The sequence below is a fragment of the Nerophis lumbriciformis genome, linkage group LG01, assembly GCF_033978685.3.
Source record: "Nerophis lumbriciformis linkage group LG01, RoL_Nlum_v2.1, whole genome shotgun sequence".
Taxonomy (NCBI): Eukaryota; Metazoa; Chordata; class Actinopteri; order Syngnathiformes; family Syngnathidae; genus Nerophis; species Nerophis lumbriciformis.
Window position 1 is genome coordinate 54,939,872 of NC_084548.2, and position 21,709 is coordinate 54,961,580.

The 21,709-nt window shown below is 39.8% G+C and overlaps 2 protein-coding genes across 4 annotated transcripts; both read left to right on the forward strand.

The window, feature by feature from the left end:
* Positions 1–24: 24 nt before the first annotated feature.
* Positions 25–5,113, forward strand: rpl10a (ribosomal protein L10a). Its single transcript, XM_061987157.1, has 6 exons — positions 25–116; positions 930–1,001; positions 1,070–1,150; positions 1,534–1,682; positions 4,651–4,823; positions 4,901–5,113. Exons 1-6 carry the CDS (start codon positions 112–114, stop codon positions 5,069–5,071), a joined length of 651 nt encoding a protein of 216 aa, XP_061843141.1. The 5' UTR covers positions 25–111; the 3' UTR covers positions 5,072–5,113.
* A 2,604-nt stretch (positions 5,114–7,717) lies between these two features.
* Positions 7,718–21,707, forward strand: LOC133623781 (uncharacterized). Of its 3 annotated transcripts, none has more exons than XM_061987170.2 (13): positions 7,718–7,842; positions 7,910–7,973; positions 8,029–8,101; positions 8,173–8,200; positions 10,899–11,039; positions 11,112–11,243; positions 14,267–14,423; positions 14,495–14,535; positions 14,619–14,669; positions 17,537–17,697; positions 17,764–17,904; positions 20,126–20,239; positions 20,316–21,707. In XM_061987170.2, the coding sequence occupies exons 1-13, from the start codon at positions 7,831–7,833 to the stop codon at positions 20,446–20,448; spliced, it is 1,248 nt and encodes a 415-aa protein (XP_061843154.1). In that variant the 5' UTR covers positions 7,718–7,830; the 3' UTR covers positions 20,449–21,707. The 3 variants fall into 3 exon arrangements, with proteins under 3 accessions (XP_061843154.1, XP_061843163.1, XP_061843172.1); XM_061987188.2 differs by having other exon boundaries at positions 7,719–7,842; positions 7,914–7,973; XM_061987179.2 differs by lacking the exon at positions 14,619–14,669.
* Positions 21,708–21,709: the final 2 nt, after the last annotated feature.

Genomic DNA, 21,709 nt, shown 5'->3' on the forward strand with positions numbered 1-21,709 from the left:
ACGTTAGCGACGCTTGATGATGACGTCACGTATTGGACCCCTTTTCAATACGCAATTTCCTTCCGCTCTTCCTTTTCTAACGTAGCGAGACAAGAGGGAGAAGCTTCCATCATGAGGTAAAATGCACTTTAAATTAAAGTGCAATTTCGACTGCTTGTCCACTTATATACGTTTTTCACATACGAATTTAAACAACGGTAGCGTTTGACCTTTTATTAGGCAGGCCTTTTAACCACATCGCAATATTTTTTACCACCAGTAGTTTCCCCGGTGTTGGTGTCATGTTAAAATCCTAGTCCATCCACTTTCATCCGACCCCTTAAAGCTCACATTTCGCTACATAAAACATTAATTGGTAGTGTAACATGACGGTTTTTATAATATGAATGCATTTGTACTGTTTTGACCTGTATAACACGGTCACTACTCGAAGCTAACACGTCAGCTAACACGTTAGCTCCGAGAGTCGCCACGGTTCACACGCTGCTGTCACTTCCAATACTTGTAGTTATACTTGAACATGTTTGTATTGTTAGTTAGTTTATTTCTTCGGTCAGTGGTCAACAAAATAAACAGTTTTATATTCATAATTTGACAATGTTACAGACCGAAAGGGTTTACGCTGTAGTTGAGCACTTATTTCGCCTAACCCTATAAATAAATTTAATTACAAGACGACCGTCTTAGAAATATAACATTTCCTTTACACAACATATTATAAATACACCTTGTACACAACATAAACACCGTTCAAATATATACACAGTAAAGACATAGACAAACAGTTGTGGAATATCCCTGTACACGTGTTGGTTAAACATTTGTACCAATAATATACTATATACAAACACTTCCATTATTATTTATATCCCACATTTTGTTCTGTAATTAACATTGATCATAGTATTCACTACTGGTGTTGTTTGCAGTAAGGTTTCCAGAGAAACGTTGTCTGATGCTGTGAAGGAGGTCCTGCAGAGCTCCAAGACTAAGAAGAGAAAGTAAGATATTGGACATTGTTTTTGTAGGAAAGTGTGCTGAGGTACTAACTTGAGATTTTTATGTAAAGGTTTTTGGAGTCTGTGGAGCTGCAGATCAGTCTGAAAAACTATGATCCCCAGAAGGACAAGCGTTTCTCCGGCACCGTCAGGTTTGTTTGTCCCACCCAACCTTTTCCTTGATTGCGTCCAGCCCTGTCTGAATGTTAAAAATTAGGACTTAATTGAGGCGTAGTGAGGTCCAGACAGGCTAGGGGCAGCCATGGAGAAGTACTCTGGGTAGTCTGACTAAGCTGACCCTGCTTTGGCTGGCGGAGGCTAGGCAGACGGACCCCTACCCTGGGTCTTAAAATATGAGGGGAGACCTAAAGGGATTGAGCTGTTTAGGTTCATGACCTCAGGTCGACCAATGTTCAATTTATTATGAATGAAGTAACCTGGACCGCTGTCATTTTGGCGGTATGGGTAAGAAACCTTTCTCTTAAACGGAGGAAATGGATGTCGTGAATTGTGAGTAATGTTGTTTCTATTGCAGGCTGAAGACACTCCCCAGGCCCAAATTCTCCGTCTGCGTTTTGGGAGACCAGCAACATTGTGATGAGGCCAAAGTAGCCAGTCTGCCACACATGGATGTGGATGCCCTTAAAAAGCTCAACAAGAACAAGAAGCTGGTCAAGAAGCTTGGTGAGGACTTGCCTTACACCTCAGGGTCAGGCTCAGCGATTAAACAAAATTGATATTCATCGAGAAATAACTTTGATACGATAGTAATAGACACATTTCTATAGTGTTAATTTGTCCATGTTTTAACGGATTAGCCTGCTAAAGATGACTGCAGCAACATCAACTTAACACAAAGATTTGGTGAAATAGCGATCTCGCTCCGTCGTGAGTTAATAGGATAGGGCGACTTTAACAAAAGCGTAAAATGCTCTCAATAACCTTCAAGACATTTCGGAAGTATGGTTTGAATGTTTTCGTTTTAGCGTAGAGTACCGTATTTTCCGCACTATAAGGCGCACCGGAATATTAGCCGCACCTTCAATGAATTACATATTTCATAACTTTGTCCACCAATAAGCCGCCCCGGATTATAAGCCGCGCCTACGCTGCGCTAAAGGGAATGTCAAAAAAACAGTCAGATAGTTCAGTCAAACTTTAATAATATATTGAAAACCAGCGTTCTAACAACTCTGTCCCAAAATGTACGCAAATGTGCAATCACAAACATAGTAAAATTCAAAATGGTGTAGAGCAATAGCAACATAATGTTGCTCGAACGTTAATGTCACAACACACAAAATAAACATAGCGCTCACCTTCTGAAGTTATTCTTCATTCGTAAATCCTTCGAATTCTTCGTCTTCGGTGTCCGAATTGAAAAGTTGCGCAAGCGTGGTATCCAAAATGGCCGGTTCCGTCTCGTCGAAGTCATCGGAGTCAGTGTCGCTGTTGTTCTGTGAATCCTGCCTTCCGGAAAGCTCGGACCACAGTTGTGACCGAAATATCTGCCCAGGCATTTACGATCCACTGGCAAATGTTGGCGTATGTCGTCCGGCGCTGTCTGCCCGTCTTAGTGAAGGTGAGTTCGCCTTCGGAGCTGTGTGAAAAAAGCCACCCGGCCTCTTCGCGTAAACTTCCCTTAACCACTCGCTCATCTTTTCTTCATCCATCCATCCCTTCGAGTTAGCTTTTATGATGACGCCGGCTGGAAAGGTCTCTTTTGGCAAGGTCTTCCTTTTGAATATCACCATGGGTGGAAGTTAGCATGGCAAGCTAGAACCACAGTGAAGGATGACTTCTCATTCCCTGTGGTGCGAATATTCACCGTACGTGCTCCCGTTCCACAGTGCGGTTCACAGGAATATCAGTTGCTGTGAAATACGGTAGTAATCCGTGTGCGGATGGAGAGATTGCGTCTTTTTATGAACCGGATCCTTTTCGCTTAGTAGGAGCCATTTTGTGGTCTTTACAGATGTAAACAGGAAATGAAACGTACGGTGATATCCGCACGTTTTTTCTTCTTCTTCCGGGGGCGGGCGGTAGCTTACAGTAGAAGAAGAAGCGCTTCCTGTTCTATGGGGGCGGGTGCTTACCTTGGCGGTTGCTTGCGTAGAAGAAGAAGCGCTTCCTGTTCTACCGGGAAAAAAGATGGCGGCTGTTTACCGAAGTTGCGAGATCGAAACTTTATGAAAATGAATCGTAATAAAGCGCACCGGGTTATAAGGCGCACTGTTAGCTTTTGAGAAAATTTGTGGTTTTTAGGTGTGCCTTATAGTGCGGAAAATACGGTAGATCATGTGTATTGTGTATCTTTATATCACATGATCTATAGAGAAATGGTGTCACTTCAGGATGTGTAAATCTTCAATTATTTCTATCATAATTAAACTCAGCACACTTCTGGAGGAGAGAGTAGTTGTAATCGCCTGTGTATCATAAGGCAAGACATGCAGCTGGACGAAATTAAACGACATTTGTGTTTAAATAAATGTATGTTTTGTCAAATAAGTGTTAAAACATGAGATAATGTCACACATTGCACTGTTACTGCATGTTTGGTTTATGAGGCAGCAGACATGGTTGACTCCTCGCTCTTTCACCCGTGTGCATGTAACTTACACCACAATAGCTTTAATGATAACATACATATGGACATTGAGAGCTGTGAGCACAATTACATTTGTGAACTATTGGCAGTGTGTAACTATGCAGTAAGATACTGTAAATGGAGCCTGTAATCTGAAAGTATGTTCTTCAGAAGACTAGGTATGTTCAAACCCTGACAAAAAATATTTAAATAAAAAATAACCCAATGTTTTTACATTTCACTTATTACCAACATTTAAAAAATAGTTATTTAACTGGAATTTGTATCACAATATAATCGACCAGGAATGGAACGATATCACAATTTTACGATAATATTGTGATCTATGTCCAAAAAAACATAAAAATATCAAAGTGTACAATTAAGTGCGGGAACATCCACAGTCTCTTAACTTAAACTTTCAGGGAAGCAGTGTCCTCTACAGGGGACAGGGTTTGTCTTATCAATTTTGAAAATGCAGTTTCTCAGAAAAGTTAGCTCACATTTACACTTTTAATAATGTAAATACCTCACAATTTGATGTTTAGCTTTGTTGGCTTCATCTTTTCCGAGTGATGTAGCTTAAGAAGACCAGTGTGCAGCAGGTGCTTTCCCTTGGCACTGCGCGCCTTCACAGTCTGTTTTAGCTTGGAACACTCGTGATAAACGTGGCATGCCTCTGCCACATAGTTTTTCACAAGGATTTGTCTCTTAGCAACATACCTTAAAAAGTTATGAACGGGTTTTGAAAAATACCCTACTATGAACTGATCCACATTTCTTCTGCGCTGCACAGATGATTCTGGGAGATGTAGTTTATTTCAGACTTGCCACAGTAAAAGAGCCAGAAAAAAAGTACACTCCCAAGTTTTCATTTGGTACTGTCACACATCACGCCATTATTGAGAACATTTTGAAACTAATACCGCCGTATCTACAAAACTGTTACATCCCTACTATCGACTGATATAAAAAACACTGCGATTACTTTTTTCCATATCACCAAGTTCTACTTCAGGGAATTATTTATATCAAAATTGTTAATGTTTTCTACTTTTCTAGCTAAGAAGTACGACGCCTTCCTGGCCTCAGAGTCTCTGATCAAGCAGATTCCTCGTATCCTTGGTCCTGGCCTGAACAAGGCCGGAAAGTTCCCCTCGCTGCTCACTCACAACGAGAACCTGAACACCAAAGTGGATGAGGTCAAATCCACTATCAAGTTCCAGATGAAGAAGGTACGTATGTAGCATCTGATGCTTCTGGTTCCTCCCAGCTTGTAGTTATAAACACTCAACCCAACGTTTGTGTTCAGGTACTCTGTCTGGCTGTGGCTGTGGGACATGTGAAGATGACCGAGGATGAGTTGGTGTACAACATTCACCTGGCCGTCAACTTCCTGGTGTCCCTGCTCAAGAAGAACTGGCAGAACGTGCGTGCCCTTTACATTAAGAGCACCATGGGCAAACCTCAACGCCTCTACTAAACCGTTTTTCTATAAATAAATAAGTGGAGATTCTCTAACAAAGATGGTGTGGGTGGTTCTTTCTGTTTTTTTTTTTTAAAGATTTGAATCCTGATATCTAAAAACATCCAGTGAATTGGGCACTAATAGAATAGAAAGTACTTCATTGATCCCTGGGGAAAATTCAGCACCACAGTTCACTCACAATAAACATTTAGGTATTTTAACATGTGAATATTATAAATACAGTCTATTATACAGCATTATTCACATGTGAATAACATAAATATAGTATTTTATGTTTAAGTACAGTCAAAAAGGAACATGCATTATACAGTCTGATGGCTGTCAGTATGATGGATAATGGATATACTTTTGGTACTACAGTATAAGGATGCAATCAGGAGCAAGTTTAAATACGGATGTGCAAGGACTACAAGCTACTTAGGTTGATTAGTGCTTTCAAACTAGAATGGTAAAGCGTGTGCTCAAAATAGGTTGATTAGTGCTTTCAAACTAGAATGGTAAAGCGTGTGCTCAAAATCTGTGATTAATATAATTGTGATTAAGCTCATGTTGATGCTTACATTTTGGAGGCCGTATATTATAGATTACTGTGATTCATCTATCCATCCATTTGCTATACAGCTTGATTTCTAGTGATACGGATGAGCTGGAACCTATCTCAAATCTCTGACGCATTATGAGGGTTAAAAGAGGTTACACCCTGGACTGATTGCCAGTCAAACCTATTGTTAATTTAGTCTCCCGTTAACCCAGTGCTTCAATCATCAATCAATATTTATTTATATAGCCCTAAATCACAAGTGTCTCAAAGGGCTGCGCAAGCCACAACGACATCCTCGGTACAAAGCATGCTTCTCAATTATTTTCTGTCACATCCTAGGAAGAAAAAAACATTTTTGGGCCTTTGGCCACTCCCTGACCTGACCATAAATAGTATTTGTCTATACAATTGTTCTAAGTACACTTCTGCAGAACATTGTATCCTTATTAATAGATAATCTTACAACAAATAACTTTAAACATTGTTTTTGAGTCTGTACCAGAAAAGATTTAAAGTGCATCAATTTGCCTGAAATAAAAAAATCAAATCCCTATATAAACTAAAACATTTTTGACAGACTTGACCCATTTGATATTTGAAAATAAAATACATTTAACTGAATTAATTCAAATCAATCAGCAACATTGATTCAGATGCACAATATATACACTTTTTTTTTGTATATGTAGAAACCCTGCTTTTCAAAGCAGGGTTTAAAGCATGATACTGCATGATGATGTTACCCTGGGTCGTATGCGCCCCCCTGGCATTGCACTGCGCCCCTACTTGAGAAGGACTGCCTTAACCAAATATGCTACATGGGCTCAATAACAAATAAGCTAAAAAGTAATTTGGCTTTGACGGTGGCATCTAAAAGTATAATTGTGAACATTTTAAAGTGTATTCAAGTAAACCTAAAACTAACAATTACAAAAACGTACAATGTAATCTCAGACTTTAAAATCCTTTTGCAACTAATTTCAAATTTAATATGTTCAATTTGAACAACTGTATTAAATCTTTCCAACAAATGTGTCACTTTTAATAACCTAGTTATATAGTGTGGCGACTTGTCCAGGGTGTACCCTGCCTTCCGCCCAAATGCAGCTGAGATAGGCTCCAGCACCCCCCGCGACCCCAAAAGGGACACGCGGTAGAAAATGGATGGATGGACACTGGTGGTACAACCTGACATAAAACATGTAATAACATGCATGGGACTTCAAAGAAGCTTTTTTTAAATCCATAATTGGAAAAAAAACTACAAACATTTTCACTCAGCCATAAAGGTCAGTTGGAGTTCTGCAATATCCTGTTTACTGTTTTTTTTTACTTCACAATAAAAGTCCAGTGGTTTTGGTTGAGCCACCCTAATATTTGACAACATACAAAATTACTGGACAAAATTTTAGCAATTATCTCTGCAGCTTTAAAATGAGTATTTGTGCAGTGTAAGAATATACCTTAGTCATTTATTTTAAGTGTTTGAAAGCACCATAGTGCGTTTATTTGTGCAGACATCTGACATTTTGGTGGTTCGAGCTGCCAAACAACAACAAAAAATTTGAATGTGAAATATTATTCAAACTAAAGAGTAAAGTTGATTATGTAGCTTGAACATGCAATCATGTAGATGTGAACGCAGATCTGAGTCAGATATTAGATTAGATTAGACAAACTTTATTGATCCACAAGGGAAATTGTTCCACACAGTAGCTCAGTGACAAATGATGGAAAGGATAATGCAGGTATAAAGTAGACTAAAAATGTACTGTAGTAGCAATATAAAATATAACATATCTGTAATATTTACATATTATATTTACAGTATATGATATATACTGATATATTATTATGTTATATTTTTATATAATATATGCTGCTATTGATCAAACAATGTAGAAAAGTGGAGTTCATACAAATATTTGTCAAGTTGACTTTTACATTCAATTAGTGTATTTAAAGCTTGGGAGTATTGTGTACAATGGACAAACACAGCAAGTATATGACTCACAACGTTACCCATGAGCCTCTTGGGGCGCCTGTCCTGTTCTGCTTTGACTGTGGATCTCTTAATGGGATTATCTATTCTCAGTCCTGGAAGAAGGCGGCGGCACAGCATGTTGAAACGCAACCGTGACATACCTGTGAGTGACCTCTGAGGAAAGGTTTTCATATGTCAAGCAGTTAGGAACCTTCTCCCCGCGCAGCCATGCATCCTGAGGTGAGTTTAACGTCCACCATGACTGAGCTACAGGATTCATGTCACAGGATAACTTTCTCTCTCTCAGCCAGATGGAGAGACCAATGGCCGGGATGAGGTGGCCATCTTTGACAGCGACGACAGTGATGAGGGTAAGTTTCATTCTCGTGCAGATAGTTCATGTGACCAACTGTACTCTTGTCACAGAAAGCAGTCAGGAGGAGCCACCGACTCCTAAATGGAACGAGTTGTCCATCATAGAAAGAGTCGGCTTTAACAGGTGAAGTCGGACATCCACGAAACAAAAAGTGTGGATTTTTTATTGACTTCCATTCTCCTGCAATCCAACAGTGGGGAGATGTCAGAGACTGACTTGGAGGTAAGTCATGTTTTTTTTTTTTCTTACCGCACTCCCATCATGTTTGCACATACCGGTACTCTCACCGGCCACAACGTTAGCTACATCTCTACAATATAATGCAAGGCTATATTCCTTTTCTGTATATCAGCGGTTCTCAAAACACTTGGCTCTCCGACATTAAAATACAGTAGCGCAGTAGGCCTAAGTATTCATTAAAAACAAGGCCGAGGTTTTATTTAACAAGTGTATTTAATATTTTGGCCGCTGTGACATTACACACAGTTTGAACAGTAACACTGTGTTTAAATATAGGAAAATAAAACACTGTACTCTATTACAGCAACTTGAGGGTTCCAGCTTCGATCCCCGCTCTACATCTCTACAATATAATGCAAGGCTATATTCCTTTTCTGTGTATCAGCGGTTCTCAAAAAACTTGTCTCTCCGACATTAAAATACAGTAGCGCAGTAGGCCTAAGTATTCATTAAAAACAAGGGTGAGGTTTTATTTAACAAGTGTATTTAATATATTTGGCCACTAAAGTTAAAGTACCAATGATTGTCACACACACACATGAGGTGTGGCAAAATTATTCTCTGCATTTGACCCATCACCCTTGATCACCCCCTGGGAGGTGAGGGGAGCAGTGAGCCGCAGCGGTGGCCGCGCCCGGGAACTGCAACATTACACACAGTTTGAACAGTAACACTGTAATATGTAAAGCGCTTTGAGTCACTAGAGAAAAGTGCTATAAAAATGTATTTCACATTCACATTCTGCCGTTGTGTCCTGGGGCAAGATACTTTACCCACCTGCTCCCAGTGCCACCCACACTGGTTTAAATGTAACTTAGATAATGGGTTTCCATGTGTAAAGCGCTTTGAGTCACTAGAGAAAAGCGCTATATAAATATATTTCACATTCACATTTATATGACAGGAGTGTGCTGTTGTTTTTAGGGACCTATTTCAAAAATACTTTTTACAGAGCTTTTACTCTGCAGTTTTTAAAGACCTACTGCAAAACCGAGTCACTTTATTTGACCGGAGTACTTTGCTATTTTTAGGGATCTAATTTAAAACACTACAAAAAGATGCACAGCTGTTTTTAGGAATCTGTTACAAAAATACTATTCAGAGATATTTTGTATGACATGATGAGCACTCGGCTGTTTTTAAGGACTTACTGAAAAAACACAAGTCAAAGGTCTTCTTTATGGCCGAATTCTCTGCTGTTTTTAAGGACCTACTGAAAAAGCAAGTTAGCCAAAGATCTATCTTCTATATCAGGGGTTCCCAAACCTTTTGACTAGAGGGCCAATTCATATTGTCTAAAAATGCATTTTCCCATCGATAACGTGACATCATCGCGCTCGGAATATATGTATATGTGTGTATATATATATACCGGTAATGATAATAAATAAATGGGTTGTACTTGTATAGCGCTTTTCTACCTTCAAGGTACTCAAAGCGCTTTGACACTACTTCCACATTTACCCATTCACACACACATTCACACACTGATGGAGGGAGCTGCCATGCAAGGCGCTAACCAGCACCCATCAGGAGCAAGGGTGAAGTGTCTTGCTCAGGACACAACGGACATGACGAGGTTGGTACTAGGTGGGGATTGAACCAGGGACCCTCGGGTTGCGCACGGCCACTCTCCCACTGCGCCACGCCGTCCCGTATATATATACATATATATATATATATATATATATATATATATATATATATATATATATATATATGTATATATATACACACACATATACATATACATATATTCCGAGCGCGATGTGTATATATATATATATATATATATATATATATATATATATATATATATATATATATATATATATATACACACACATATACATATACATATATTCCGAGCGCGATGTATATATATATATATATATATATATATATATATATATATATATATATATATATATATATATATATATATATATGTATATGTATATATATATATATATATATATACACACACATATACATATACATATATTCCAAGCGTGATGATGTCACGTTATCGATGGGAAAATACATTTTTAGACAAAATGAATTGCTTGAGCGGCTAAGAGACACCGAGAGTAACAAGCGGTAGAAAATGGATTAGAATGGACCGATTTAAAAAATAATAATAATTAAAAAAAAAAAGTTTTTAAACTGGGACTTTCTGCGGGCCAGATTTTGGGGACCCCTGTTCTATACGATAGGAACGCTCCGCTGTTTTAAGGAATCCACTGCAAAAAGCCTAGACCGGTGGTTTTCAAACTTTTTTCGCTAAAAACCACGTAAGAAAACACTTGGCTCTCCAAGTACCACCACAGTGACCAACACAGTAGCATAGTAGGTCTAAGTAATCATTAAAAACAAGGCAGAAGTTTTATTTCAGAAGTTTATTTCATATTTTCGTCCACAGTTTGAACAGTAACACTGTGTTTACATATTTAAATAAGTGATTTTTGGCGTACCACAGTTTGAGAATCACTGCCCTAGACAAAGATCATCTATATAACAGGAGAGCTCTGCTTTTTTCAGGACTTACTGCAAAACCCTAGTTGAGAGGTTTCAATCTAACAATACAAAAAAGGAGAATAACGCTGAGTTTTGAATGACAGCGTCAGATATATAAAAATATGTATTACTGTGAGCGATATCCTGTACTCCCCCACCACAGAACTCCTTCTCTCAGATTGCTATGGCCTTCAGCTGTGACCAGTACACCCTGAAGCAGAGACTGCAGGCGGAGGAGCACGCCCGCAACTTGGCTGAGAACAACATCCAGCTGGAGCTGTCCCGAGGCCGAGAGACCCTGGAGGTGCACACCATGCACCATTATTAGCTTGTGGACAGAAACATGAAACTATAACCCGCGGCTGTGCTTTCATAGGCACTAAAGGGATTATGTCTGGACAGTAAGCGCAGTAAAATCTTGCAGAGGTTAGAGTTGTCTCTGGACATCCTGGCTGGAACCGTGGAACGCATCTCCAACACGGCTGAGGTGCTTGGAGCAGTGCACCAGGTACGCACACCTGATCCGTTGTTGGCCTTCACAATGAACACAATTAAACATATAGTAGATATATAACTCACTCTTTTGGTATAAATAGATACAAATACGTGTGTCATGAAATAAGTATAGTACTATTATTAAAATATTTTAATATATCAATTAATTAATTGATAGAATTATAATTTTTTAAGTTTTTGACCTTGCGGGCCAACTTTTCCACGAGGGAGGGGCCCAGAGCCCACTTAAATATTAACACTGAATTACTCTTGATTTGAATCATATTCAATCATTTGATTGATTGATTGAGACTTTTATTAGTAGATTGCACAGCACAGTACATATTCCGTACAATTGACCACTAAATGGTAACACCCCAATAAGTTATTCAACTTGTTTAAGTCGGGGTCCACGTTAATCAATTCATGGTACAAATACATACTATCAGCATAATACAGTCATCACACAAGTTAATCATCAGAGTATATACATTGAATTATTTACATTATTTACAATCCGGGGGGTGGGATGTGTAGGGGGTTGGGGCGGGGGGGTTAGTTTTGGTTAATATCAACACTTCAGTCATCAACAATTATATCATCTGAGAAATGGACATTGAAACAGTGTAGGTCTGACTTGGTATGATATGTACAGCGAGCAGTGAACATAGTGAGCTCAGAAAGCATGAAAACAAGTATGTACATTTGATTATTTACAATCCGGGGAGGTGGGATGTGGTGGGGGGAGGGTGTTAGTCTAGGGTTGTAGCTGCCTGGAGGTGTTCTTTTAGTGAGGTTTTGAAGGAAGATAGAGATGCACTTTATTTTACACCTGTTGGGAGTGCATTCCATATTGATGTGGCATAGAAAGAGAATGAGTTCAGACCTTTGTTGGATCGGAATCTGGATTTAACGTGGTTAGTGGAGCTCCCCCTGGTGTTGTGGTTATGGCGGTCATTTACGTTAAGGAAGTAGTTTGACATGTACTTCGGTATCAGGGAGGTGTAGCGGATTTTATAGACTAGGCTCAGTGCAAGTTGTTTTACTCTGTCCCCCACCCTGAGCCAGCCCACTTTGGAGAAGTGGGTAGGAGTGAGGTGGGATCTGGGGTGGAGGTCTAGAAGTAACCTGACTAGCTTGTTCTGGGATGTTTGGAGTTTAGATTTGAGGGTTTTGGAGGTGCTAGGGTACCAGGAGGTGCATGCGTAATCGAAAAAGGGTTGAACGAGAGTTCCCGCCAGAGCCCTCATGGTGCTTTTGTTGACCAGAGAGGAGATTCTGTAGAGAAATCTCGTTCGTTGGTTGACCTTTTTGATTACCTTGGTTGCCATTTTATCACAGGAAAGATTAGCCTCTAGACTGGAACCTAGGTAGGTGACCTCATCTTTCCTGGTGATAACAATGTCACCCACTTTAATAGTGAAGTCACTGACTTTCTTGAGATTGATTTGGGACCCAAATAGGATGCATTCCGTTTTACCCAAGTGTATGGATAGCTTGTTGTCAGCGAGCCAGGTGCAAATGATCCAACCTACTTCCATTTTACCACCTTGTCAAATGATGTGAAAGCATGTGGTAATCACAAAGATTATTATCAAGGCTTAGGTCAGGTTGATTACAAAAATAAACACTAACTAAATATACTGCTTAAGAATGGAATCATAAAGAAACATATATTTACACACAATTATACAGGGCTATTAAAAATAGACGGATTTAACAATATATATGTTTCTCAACTAAAGTTTGAATTCAATTAAAGTGCAAATAAAAATAAAGGTTCATCACTTTAGGCATCATTTTTGACCTTAAGAAACTTCTCTAAGCTGTGTCCCAATTCAGGGTCTGCATCCTTCAGAGGACCTGGCCTACGCAGCCTCAGAAAGCTGGACCTTCGGAGGCACCTCTGAAGGATGCGTCACCCGTTGTTAAATGGGACAATCTAGCCTGCGGAGGATACTTACATTTGAAAGTGTATTCGGTGCCGGTGCCGCTGCTTGCATTTGCCGCCATCGTCAAAAAAATCCGGGTTGAACAAAAGCGGGCAAAGCATCTGGGGATATGGGAGGCTACGAAGCATAGTCCTCCGAATTCAGGGAAAAGGAGAGCGCAATCGTCGGTGGCATTTGAAGGAGCCTTTGAATTTGAATGAATTGGGACAGCCTTCGCGCAGCGTTGTGACGTTCAAATTCGCCCTTCGAAGGATGCAGACCCTGAATTGGGACACAGCTATTGATTGATTGATTGAGACTTTTATTAGTAGATTGCACAGTTAAGTACATATTCCGTACAATTGACCACTAAATGGTAGCACCCGAATACGTTTTTCAACTTGTTTAAGTCGGGGTCCACTTAAATTGATTCATGATACAGATATATACTATCAGATATACAGTATACTATTATCATAATACAGTCATCACACAAGATAATCATCAGGGTATATACATTGAATTATTTACATTATTTACAATCCGGGGTGTGGGATGTGGAGGGGGGAGGGTTGGGTTTGGTTGTTATCATCACTTCAGTCATCAACAATTGAGAACAGAGAAATGGACATTGAAACAGTGTAGGACTGACTTGGTAGGATATGTACAGCAAGTAGTGGATATATATATATAGAGAGAGAGATCAGAAAGCATAAGAAAAATTATCTACATTTGATTATTAACAACAATGACTTCAGCTCCAGACTTCTTCTGTTTGTTGGAGATTGTCATGACTGCCACCAGTGGAGGAAAAGTGTATTACAACTGAGTACTGCAGCAGCCCATAAGGACCACAGCTGAGAAACAGATATTTTTTGGCGGCCCAACAAAGGCTAAAAAATACTAACATAAACCACACCGCTACTGTGCTGTACTTGTAAACGTCATGCAATGTTTTCCAGATCCAGCAGATGGCATTGTTTGTATTTCTTTCCAATGTCCATCCATCCATTTTCTACCGCTTGTAAATTTGCACAAGTAATTTGGTTTTCATCCGTATATAGCAGCGTTTTGGACTCATGCGTCCTCTTCCTGTGTCCAACAGGAGGCGCGTGTAAGTCGTGCAGTGGAGCTGATGGTGGCTCACGTGGACAATGTGAGGAGGCGGCTGGACCGACACGAGGCAGAGCTGGACGAGGCCAAGAAGATGATCCTGCTGCAGAATTCCTGCAGAAGCATTGTGGAACCAGGCGCACCTTTAGGTGACTTTGTCACTTTTATCACCATGTTTGTCTCTAATGTTTGACTTGACCCCTGGTCACCCCCCCTATAGATCCAGATGAATGTGACGGCTGGAAGAAAAGCTTTCAACAGGTATAAAACTACATTTGAGTCATAAAGCCTGTTGGCGCTCGCTCGCTGACGTCTGTCAAATTCAAACCTTTCCTCTTTGCTAGAACGGCTGTCGCCGCAGAGTCAGTATGTCGTTAATTCCAAGTGAAATCCTGGTGAGTAATCACTTTTTACTTAGACTAGGGGTGTCCCGACCGAGGGCCCGCATCTTCGCTACATGCTGAATCCAATCCAATGTAGGATACAGCACACTGCTAAAAGTCAGTGTTCAAAAACAAGAAGAAAAAAAAAAATTTAGGTATTTTATTTGAACTAAGCAAAATTATCTGCCAATAGAACAAGAACATTTGGCTTGTCAAGACTTTCTAAAACAAGTAAAATTAGCTAACCTCAATTAACCAAAAAATACCTTAAAATAAGTATATTCTCACTAATTACAACTGTACTACTATATGAGTACGTATTTTCTATTGTTTCATTGAAAATAAAACAGCAAAGTCCATTTGGCTGTCATCTGTTTTAATATGAGACACAATTGTGTCAAAGTCATGATTTTTTTTTTCATGCTTGAAATAAGAAATTATTACTTTAAAAAAGCAGTTTTATACTTGTGAGTGATGATGACACAGCTTTGTATCAGTTGATATTCTAGTTTCAAGCATGTTTTACTCAATATAGGTCATAAAATCACAGCAACAAGCTGTAATATCTTACTGAGATCATTTAGGACCAAAACCCTTAAAACAAATAAAACTAACATAAAATCTGTTTAGTGAGAATAATTATCTTATCAGACAGAAAATAAGCAAATATCACCCTTATTTGAGATATTTAATCTTACTTAGATTTTAGTTTTTGCAGTGTACATACTGTACTGTAAAGTTCACATTTGAATGACAATAAAAAGGAAGTCTAAGTCTAGAGACAAAAAATGTTTTCAGTCTAAGCCTGGGCCCCTGGAGAGGGGGTCCAAACTGAGGCCAAGCACACATAAGCATGTAAGAGGGAAACATTAAAGAACACAAAGGACATTAAAGACATTAAAAGAGCAGAGCTGATGCAACCAGCTATTTCTACATACAGCTACAAAAGTAAAACAACAAAAAAATATATTAAATATAGAAAACAATTAGGGATGTCCGATAATGGCTTTTTTGCTGATATCCGATATTTTGATATTGTCCAACTCTTTAATTACCGATACCAATATCAACCGATACCGATATCAACCGATACATACAGTCGTGGAATTAACACATTATTATGCCTAATTTGGACAACCAGGTATGGTGAAGATAAGGTACTTTTTAAAAATAATAATAAAATAATATAAATAAACTAAAAACATTCTCTTGAATAAAAAAGAAAGTGAAACAATATAAAAACAGTTACATAGAAACTAGTAATTAATGAAAATTAGTCAAATTAACTGTTAAAGGTTAGTACTATTAGTGGACCAGCAGCATGCACAATCATGTGTGCTTACGGACTGTATCCCTTACAGACTGTATTGATATATATTGATATATAATGTAGGAACCAGAATATTAATAACAGAAAGAAACAACCCTTTTGTGTGAATGAGTGTAAATGGGGGAGGGAGGTTTTTTGGGTTGGTGCACTAATTGTAAGTGTATCTTGTGTTTTTTATGTTGATTTAATAAAAAAAACAACCAAAAAACCCCGATGCCGATAATAAAAAAACCGATACCGATAATTTCCGATATTACATTTTAACGCATTTATCGGCCGATAATATCGGTAGGCCGATATTATCGGACATCCCTAAAAACAATGCATAAATTGTATTGAACAGGCATATTCAATATATTTGGCCACTGTCACATTACACACCGTTTGAACAGTCACACTGTGTTTGAATATTGGAAAACAAAACAACGTATGTACATAATGAATCAAATCTTTGTCGTCCCACTAGTGGTACATCTACCACCGTTTGAGAATCACTGCACTAAGCTTTTATAGAAAACATTGATATTTCAGCTTTGTCTTATAGGTGATAAAGCCAACACAATCATATCTTATAATATGTTATTATCTTTTCATTTCTTTTTTTTTTTACAATATGCAAAAGGCTAAACTTTGGACACGCCTGGCTTAGACTCTTTCTGACCACAACATTAGGTACACCACCACTATTCAGAACTACTCATTTAGAAAATAGTTGAGTATTACAAACACACGGACTCCAAGGCAATAATGAACATAATGTTGCATGAATAGAACTCCATGTTCAATACAATTATCGTATCGAAGCTCATGAAATATTATGGAAAGCGAATTGAAAGGGGGCAGCACGGTGAAAGAGGGGTTAGTGCATCTGCCTCACAATACGAAGGTCCGGAGTAGTCTTGGGTTCAATCCCGGGCTCGGGATCTTTCTGTGTGGAGTTTGCATGTTCTCCCCGTGACTGCGTGGGTTCCCTCCGGGTACTCCGGCTTCCTCCAGATCCAAAGACATGCACCTGGGGATAGGTTGATTGGCAACACTAAATTGGCCCTAGTGTGTGAATGTGAGTGTGAATGTTGTCTGTCTATCTGTGTTGGCCCTGCGATGAGATGGCGACTTGTCCAGGGTGTACCCTGCCTTCCGCCCGATTGTAGCTGAGATAGGCTCCAGCGCCCCCCGCCACCCCAAAGGGAATAAGCGGTAGAAAATGGATGGATGGATGTGATTGAAAGGGACAAGCGGTAGGAAACGGATGGATTGCATCGAGATGATGCCTATATGTGGAAGTCAAAGACACATTTTCTCTATGATGTTTTCACTATCACTATCATCTTTACTTTTTGCTAACCTGATGAGCCTTTTGTGTGCCTAAAGTGGCTAAGTACCGTATTTTTCAGACTATAAGTCGCAGTTTTTTTCATAGTTTGGGCGGGCTGCAGTGCGACTTATATGTTTTTTTCCCTCTTTATTATGCATTTTCGGCAGGTGCGACTTATACTCCGGTGCGACTTATACTCCGAAAAATACGGTAGATGTGTTTTTTTCATGGTAGCCTCTCCAGAAGAAGGGAAAGAAAGAGTCCAAGAAGCGGGCCTCTCATGGAGAAGGCAAGACGGCCAGGAAGTCCTCCCCTGCCTGCCCGTCTCCTACCCTGAGCTCGGAGTCTAACTGCAGCGCCGTGACTAAGGAGGACAACTCTCCAGTGGAGGACAGGTGACATGACCACATGCTTGTTGTCCACTACCTCCACTCATTTTTCATCTTTTTCCTCATTTCCAGGACGCATGATCCAGATGAAAATGTGTCCCACGTCGCTGCTGTGGTTCCGTCAGACGCGCTTCCCCACCCCACTTCTACTCCCATCCCAGAATGCTCTGTCCCACCCAAACCAGCAGCCGGCACAAAGGCCCACGACAACAGGTATCGTCACAGGTGTATGCAGAACATAACTGTAATGATATATTCCTAGCAATTTACATGCTTATTTAAAAAATGTGTTTCACTTTGTGTTTGTGGTCGGGTTGTCACAATGCCAGAATTTCACAAGTCGATATGGTACCTATGGATTTCCACGATTACCGATACTACACTTTGCCTTCATGGTGAAATAAGCAGACCTGTTGTATTGAAAGTGTTGCCGAATGATGAAAGAGTGTCTTTCAGCTGTTTTCTTAGCACTGTGGCAATGCACACTCCCTGGGCTTGTGGTGGCGGATCTCGTGGCGGGAAATACTTTTGTGATCGTTTATATTAGAGTACCAAATAAATGTATGGTGCAATTCACACCTGTCTTTCACTTTTAATTAGAGATGTCCGATAATATCGGACTGCTGATATTATCGGCCGATAAATACTTTAAAATGTAATATCGGACATTATCGGTATAGGTTTCAAAAAGTAAAATTTACGACTAAAACGCCGCTGTACGGAGTGGTACACGGACGTAGGGTGAAGTACAGAGCGCCGATAAACCTTAAAGGCACTGCCTTTGCGTGCCGGCCCAATCACATAATATCTACGGCTTTTCACACACACAAGTGAATGCAAGACATACTTGGTCAACAGCCATACAGGTCACACTGAGGGTGGCCGTATAAACAACTTTAACACTGTTACAAATATGCGCCACACTGTGAACCCACACCAAACAAGAATGACAAACACATTTCGGGAGAACATCCGCACCGTAACACAACATAAACACAACAGAACAAATACCCAGAACCCCTCGCAGCACTAACTCTACAATATACACCCTCCGCTACCCCCTACCTCAACCTCCTCATGCTCTCTCAGGGAGAGCATGTCCCAAATTCCAAGCTGCTGTTTTGAGGCACGTTCAAAAAAATAATGCACTTTGTGACTTCAATAATAAATATGGCAGTGCCATGTTGGCATGTTTTTCCATAACTTGAGTTGATTTATTTTGGAAAACCTTGTTACATTGTTTAATGCATCCAGCGGGGCATCACAACAAAATTAGGCATACTAATGTGTTAATTCCACGACTGTATATATCAGAATGGGTTGATATCGGAATCAGTAATTAAGAGTTGGACAATATCGGAATATCGCATATCGGCAAAAAAGCCATTATCAGACATCTCTACTTTTAATATGTACCTTTTACCAACTCAGTGGCCTTGTGGTTAGGGTGTCCGCCCTGAGATCGTGAGTTCAAACCCCGGCCGAGTCATACCAAAGACAATAAAATTAGGACCCATTACCTCCCTGCTTGGCACTCAGCATCAAGGGTTAAAATTGGGGGTTAAATCACCAAATGATTCCCGAGCACGGCCACCGCTGCTGCTCACTGCTCCCCTCACCTCCCAGGGGGTTGAACAAGGTGATGGGTCAAATGCAGAGAGTAATTTCACCACACCTAGTGTGTGTGTGTGTGACTATCAGTGGTACTTTCACTTTTTTTTTTTTACTTTACCTCTACTCACTTAATATAGCAGCAAGTCGCTAAGTCGCAGATCATTTCTGCTATGTCTTATTCTCTGAGTGAGGGAGTGAGTTTACCAAACGTTTTTTTAAACCAAGCTCACGGGACACTAGTTGAAAAGCCCAAATGACAAAAAAGAGGGGACCTAAAATAGAACCTTGAGGAACACTACTGGTATAGCTAAAGAAGTTGAAGATGCATCTGACGTAAACAAGCTACAGCAATATATATATTGTAAATGCCAAAAGAGAGAGGACTTAAAGGGATGCCTTGAGGGACGCCTCAGTTATGTAAATCACAGGTTTGGACCCCAGTGTTCTATGTTTGCAATGTTTGCAAGGTTAACATGTCAATGCAAGGATCTGCCAATGTGTTCAAGTTCCATTCTAGTAGTTTTAGGAATTTGCTGCAAAAATCTCCCAAGTTTTGAACTGAACTGGGGGGGCCGGTATGATGTCATTCCTGAGCAGGATTTGGTTGAATAGTCCTGTCATTCACTAAAGAACGCACAATAATTTAATGTAAACAAAACAACTCCATGTGGTTAAACCTCACGGTCTCTGACAACGTCAATCCAAGTACATACATTTTCTTTGTAAACATTTTTTAGATACATCGCTTGTCCTGGATCGGATTTGAATGTGCAGGTGTGCTTACTGTAATGTTGCGTTGAAATCTGCAAACTTATTTCAGGAGCACAGTGGACACGACAAGACACAGGAACAAAAGCAGAGCTGCTCTATCAAAGAAAAAGACTGACAAGGAGAAAAAAAAGGCAAACATCCACCGGCGAATCTCTGTCAACACGTAAGTAGTTTTTTTTTTGGTTTGACAAGTCCTTCTTTCTTCAAAAAGTATGACAATGTGTATTCGTCCTCCTCAGCAATGGATCACCATGGAGGCGATGCTGGTTTCATTATTGTCGCTGGCTGCTTTTCTGCGTCTGTGTGCTTCTCTCTGTCATAACCTGGATTTCCGTCCTGTGGATGTTTCATGATGATGCACCCCAGCCTTGACATCCGAATCTGGATGCTGTGATCCTCCGATAGAAACTATGAGTGAGTCTGGGATAGGGTTGTACAGTATACCGGTACTGATAAAGTACCGCCATACTAAAATAATTGAAATCGGTACTATACTACCTTTGAAAGGTACCGGTACCGAATGCCGCTGTGCGGTGGTGACTACAGATGCATGATGTTGAGTGTGTCAAAACGCACACACAAAGTGCATACGAGCAATAACATCGTGGAGTGGAAGAATGGCAAAACCGGCAATTGTACTGGTTAGAAAGAGAGTGTGCGTGAAGCGCACTATGGAGGTATTTGGGCTTCAAAACTAACAATAAAGGTGAAGCTTTAAACAGGCAGGCGCTGTGCTGCCAGTGTTGCTTTAAAACATGCCTCGCAACGTGACGATTAGTATTAGCACCCTTGCTTCAAACTTAGGTCAACATTTAGAAAATAAACATTCAGATCTGCACAAGGAGTTATAAAGAGTGACAGGTGATAATGTAGTTGTTACACCTGTCCTGCTGTTCAGCTCCGGTGCAGACCGTAGCCGAGGAGCACAGGGTAGACATTTCTTCCAGGGCGGATGTTTTCATCGGGGGTAACACCCTTCACCTTACCCACCAATAGGTCTGCTAAGATCCGCTTTCCGGTCAGAATTCGAGGCCGCCGATTCGTGACAATCTGGTTGCTTTATTATTAGTTTGACAGGACACAACCGGACCCGTTCATCCTTCTACTGCGCAATGCACGCGCTCCCTCTCTCTCTCTTTACTCGCCCACTCACTCACTGACGTCACCAGCTCCTCTGTCGTGCACATGTAGATAGTAGACGCTCACACAGCTGCTTGGCTTGATGCCAAATATTAGCAGAGTTAGGACTACTACTTACAAATTAATAAAATTTGTAACAAGTTGCTACAATTTGTGTTTTATCTTTAACAAATGTGTGTTTTACCTGCTACATGGCTTATCTGTGTACTTTTATCCATAGTTTAGTTTTTAGTACTTACTAATAATTGTATTTTTCTTAAAGCACAGACCAGGAATGGCAACCATAAATCCTGAATAATTTTATATAATGTCAGTAATATTTTCTGTTCTATTCTAACCTAATCCTTGATTATAGCAGACTATATGTAATATGGAAAAGCCCAATGTGTTTAATGCCTTTTAATTAATATTTTAACCTTTGAGTGCAAAAGGAAACATATGTTTTATGTATTGTAAGATTTTCTGATAAAATAAAGCCAATATTGACATTTTT

Excerpts from the sequence above, each read along its gene's own strand:
- rpl10a (XM_061987157.1), top strand. Across the intron at positions 1,002-1,069 it reads TCCAAGACTAAGAAGAGAAA|GTTTTTGGAGTCTGTGGAGC; the intron begins GTAAGATATTGG and ends TTTTATGTAAAG. Across the intron at positions 4,824-4,900 it reads TCAAGTTCCAGATGAAGAAG|GTACTCTGTCTGGCTGTGGC; the intron begins GTACGTATGTAG and ends GTTTGTGTTCAG.
- LOC133623781 (XM_061987170.2), top strand. Across the intron at positions 8,201-10,898 it reads TGTCAGAGACTGACTTGGAG|AACTCCTTCTCTCAGATTGC; the intron begins GTAAGTCATGTT and ends CCCCCACCACAG. Across the intron at positions 14,670-17,536 it reads TAATTCCAAGTGAAATCCTG|CCTCTCCAGAAGAAGGGAAA; the intron begins GTGAGTAATCAC and ends TTTTCATGGTAG.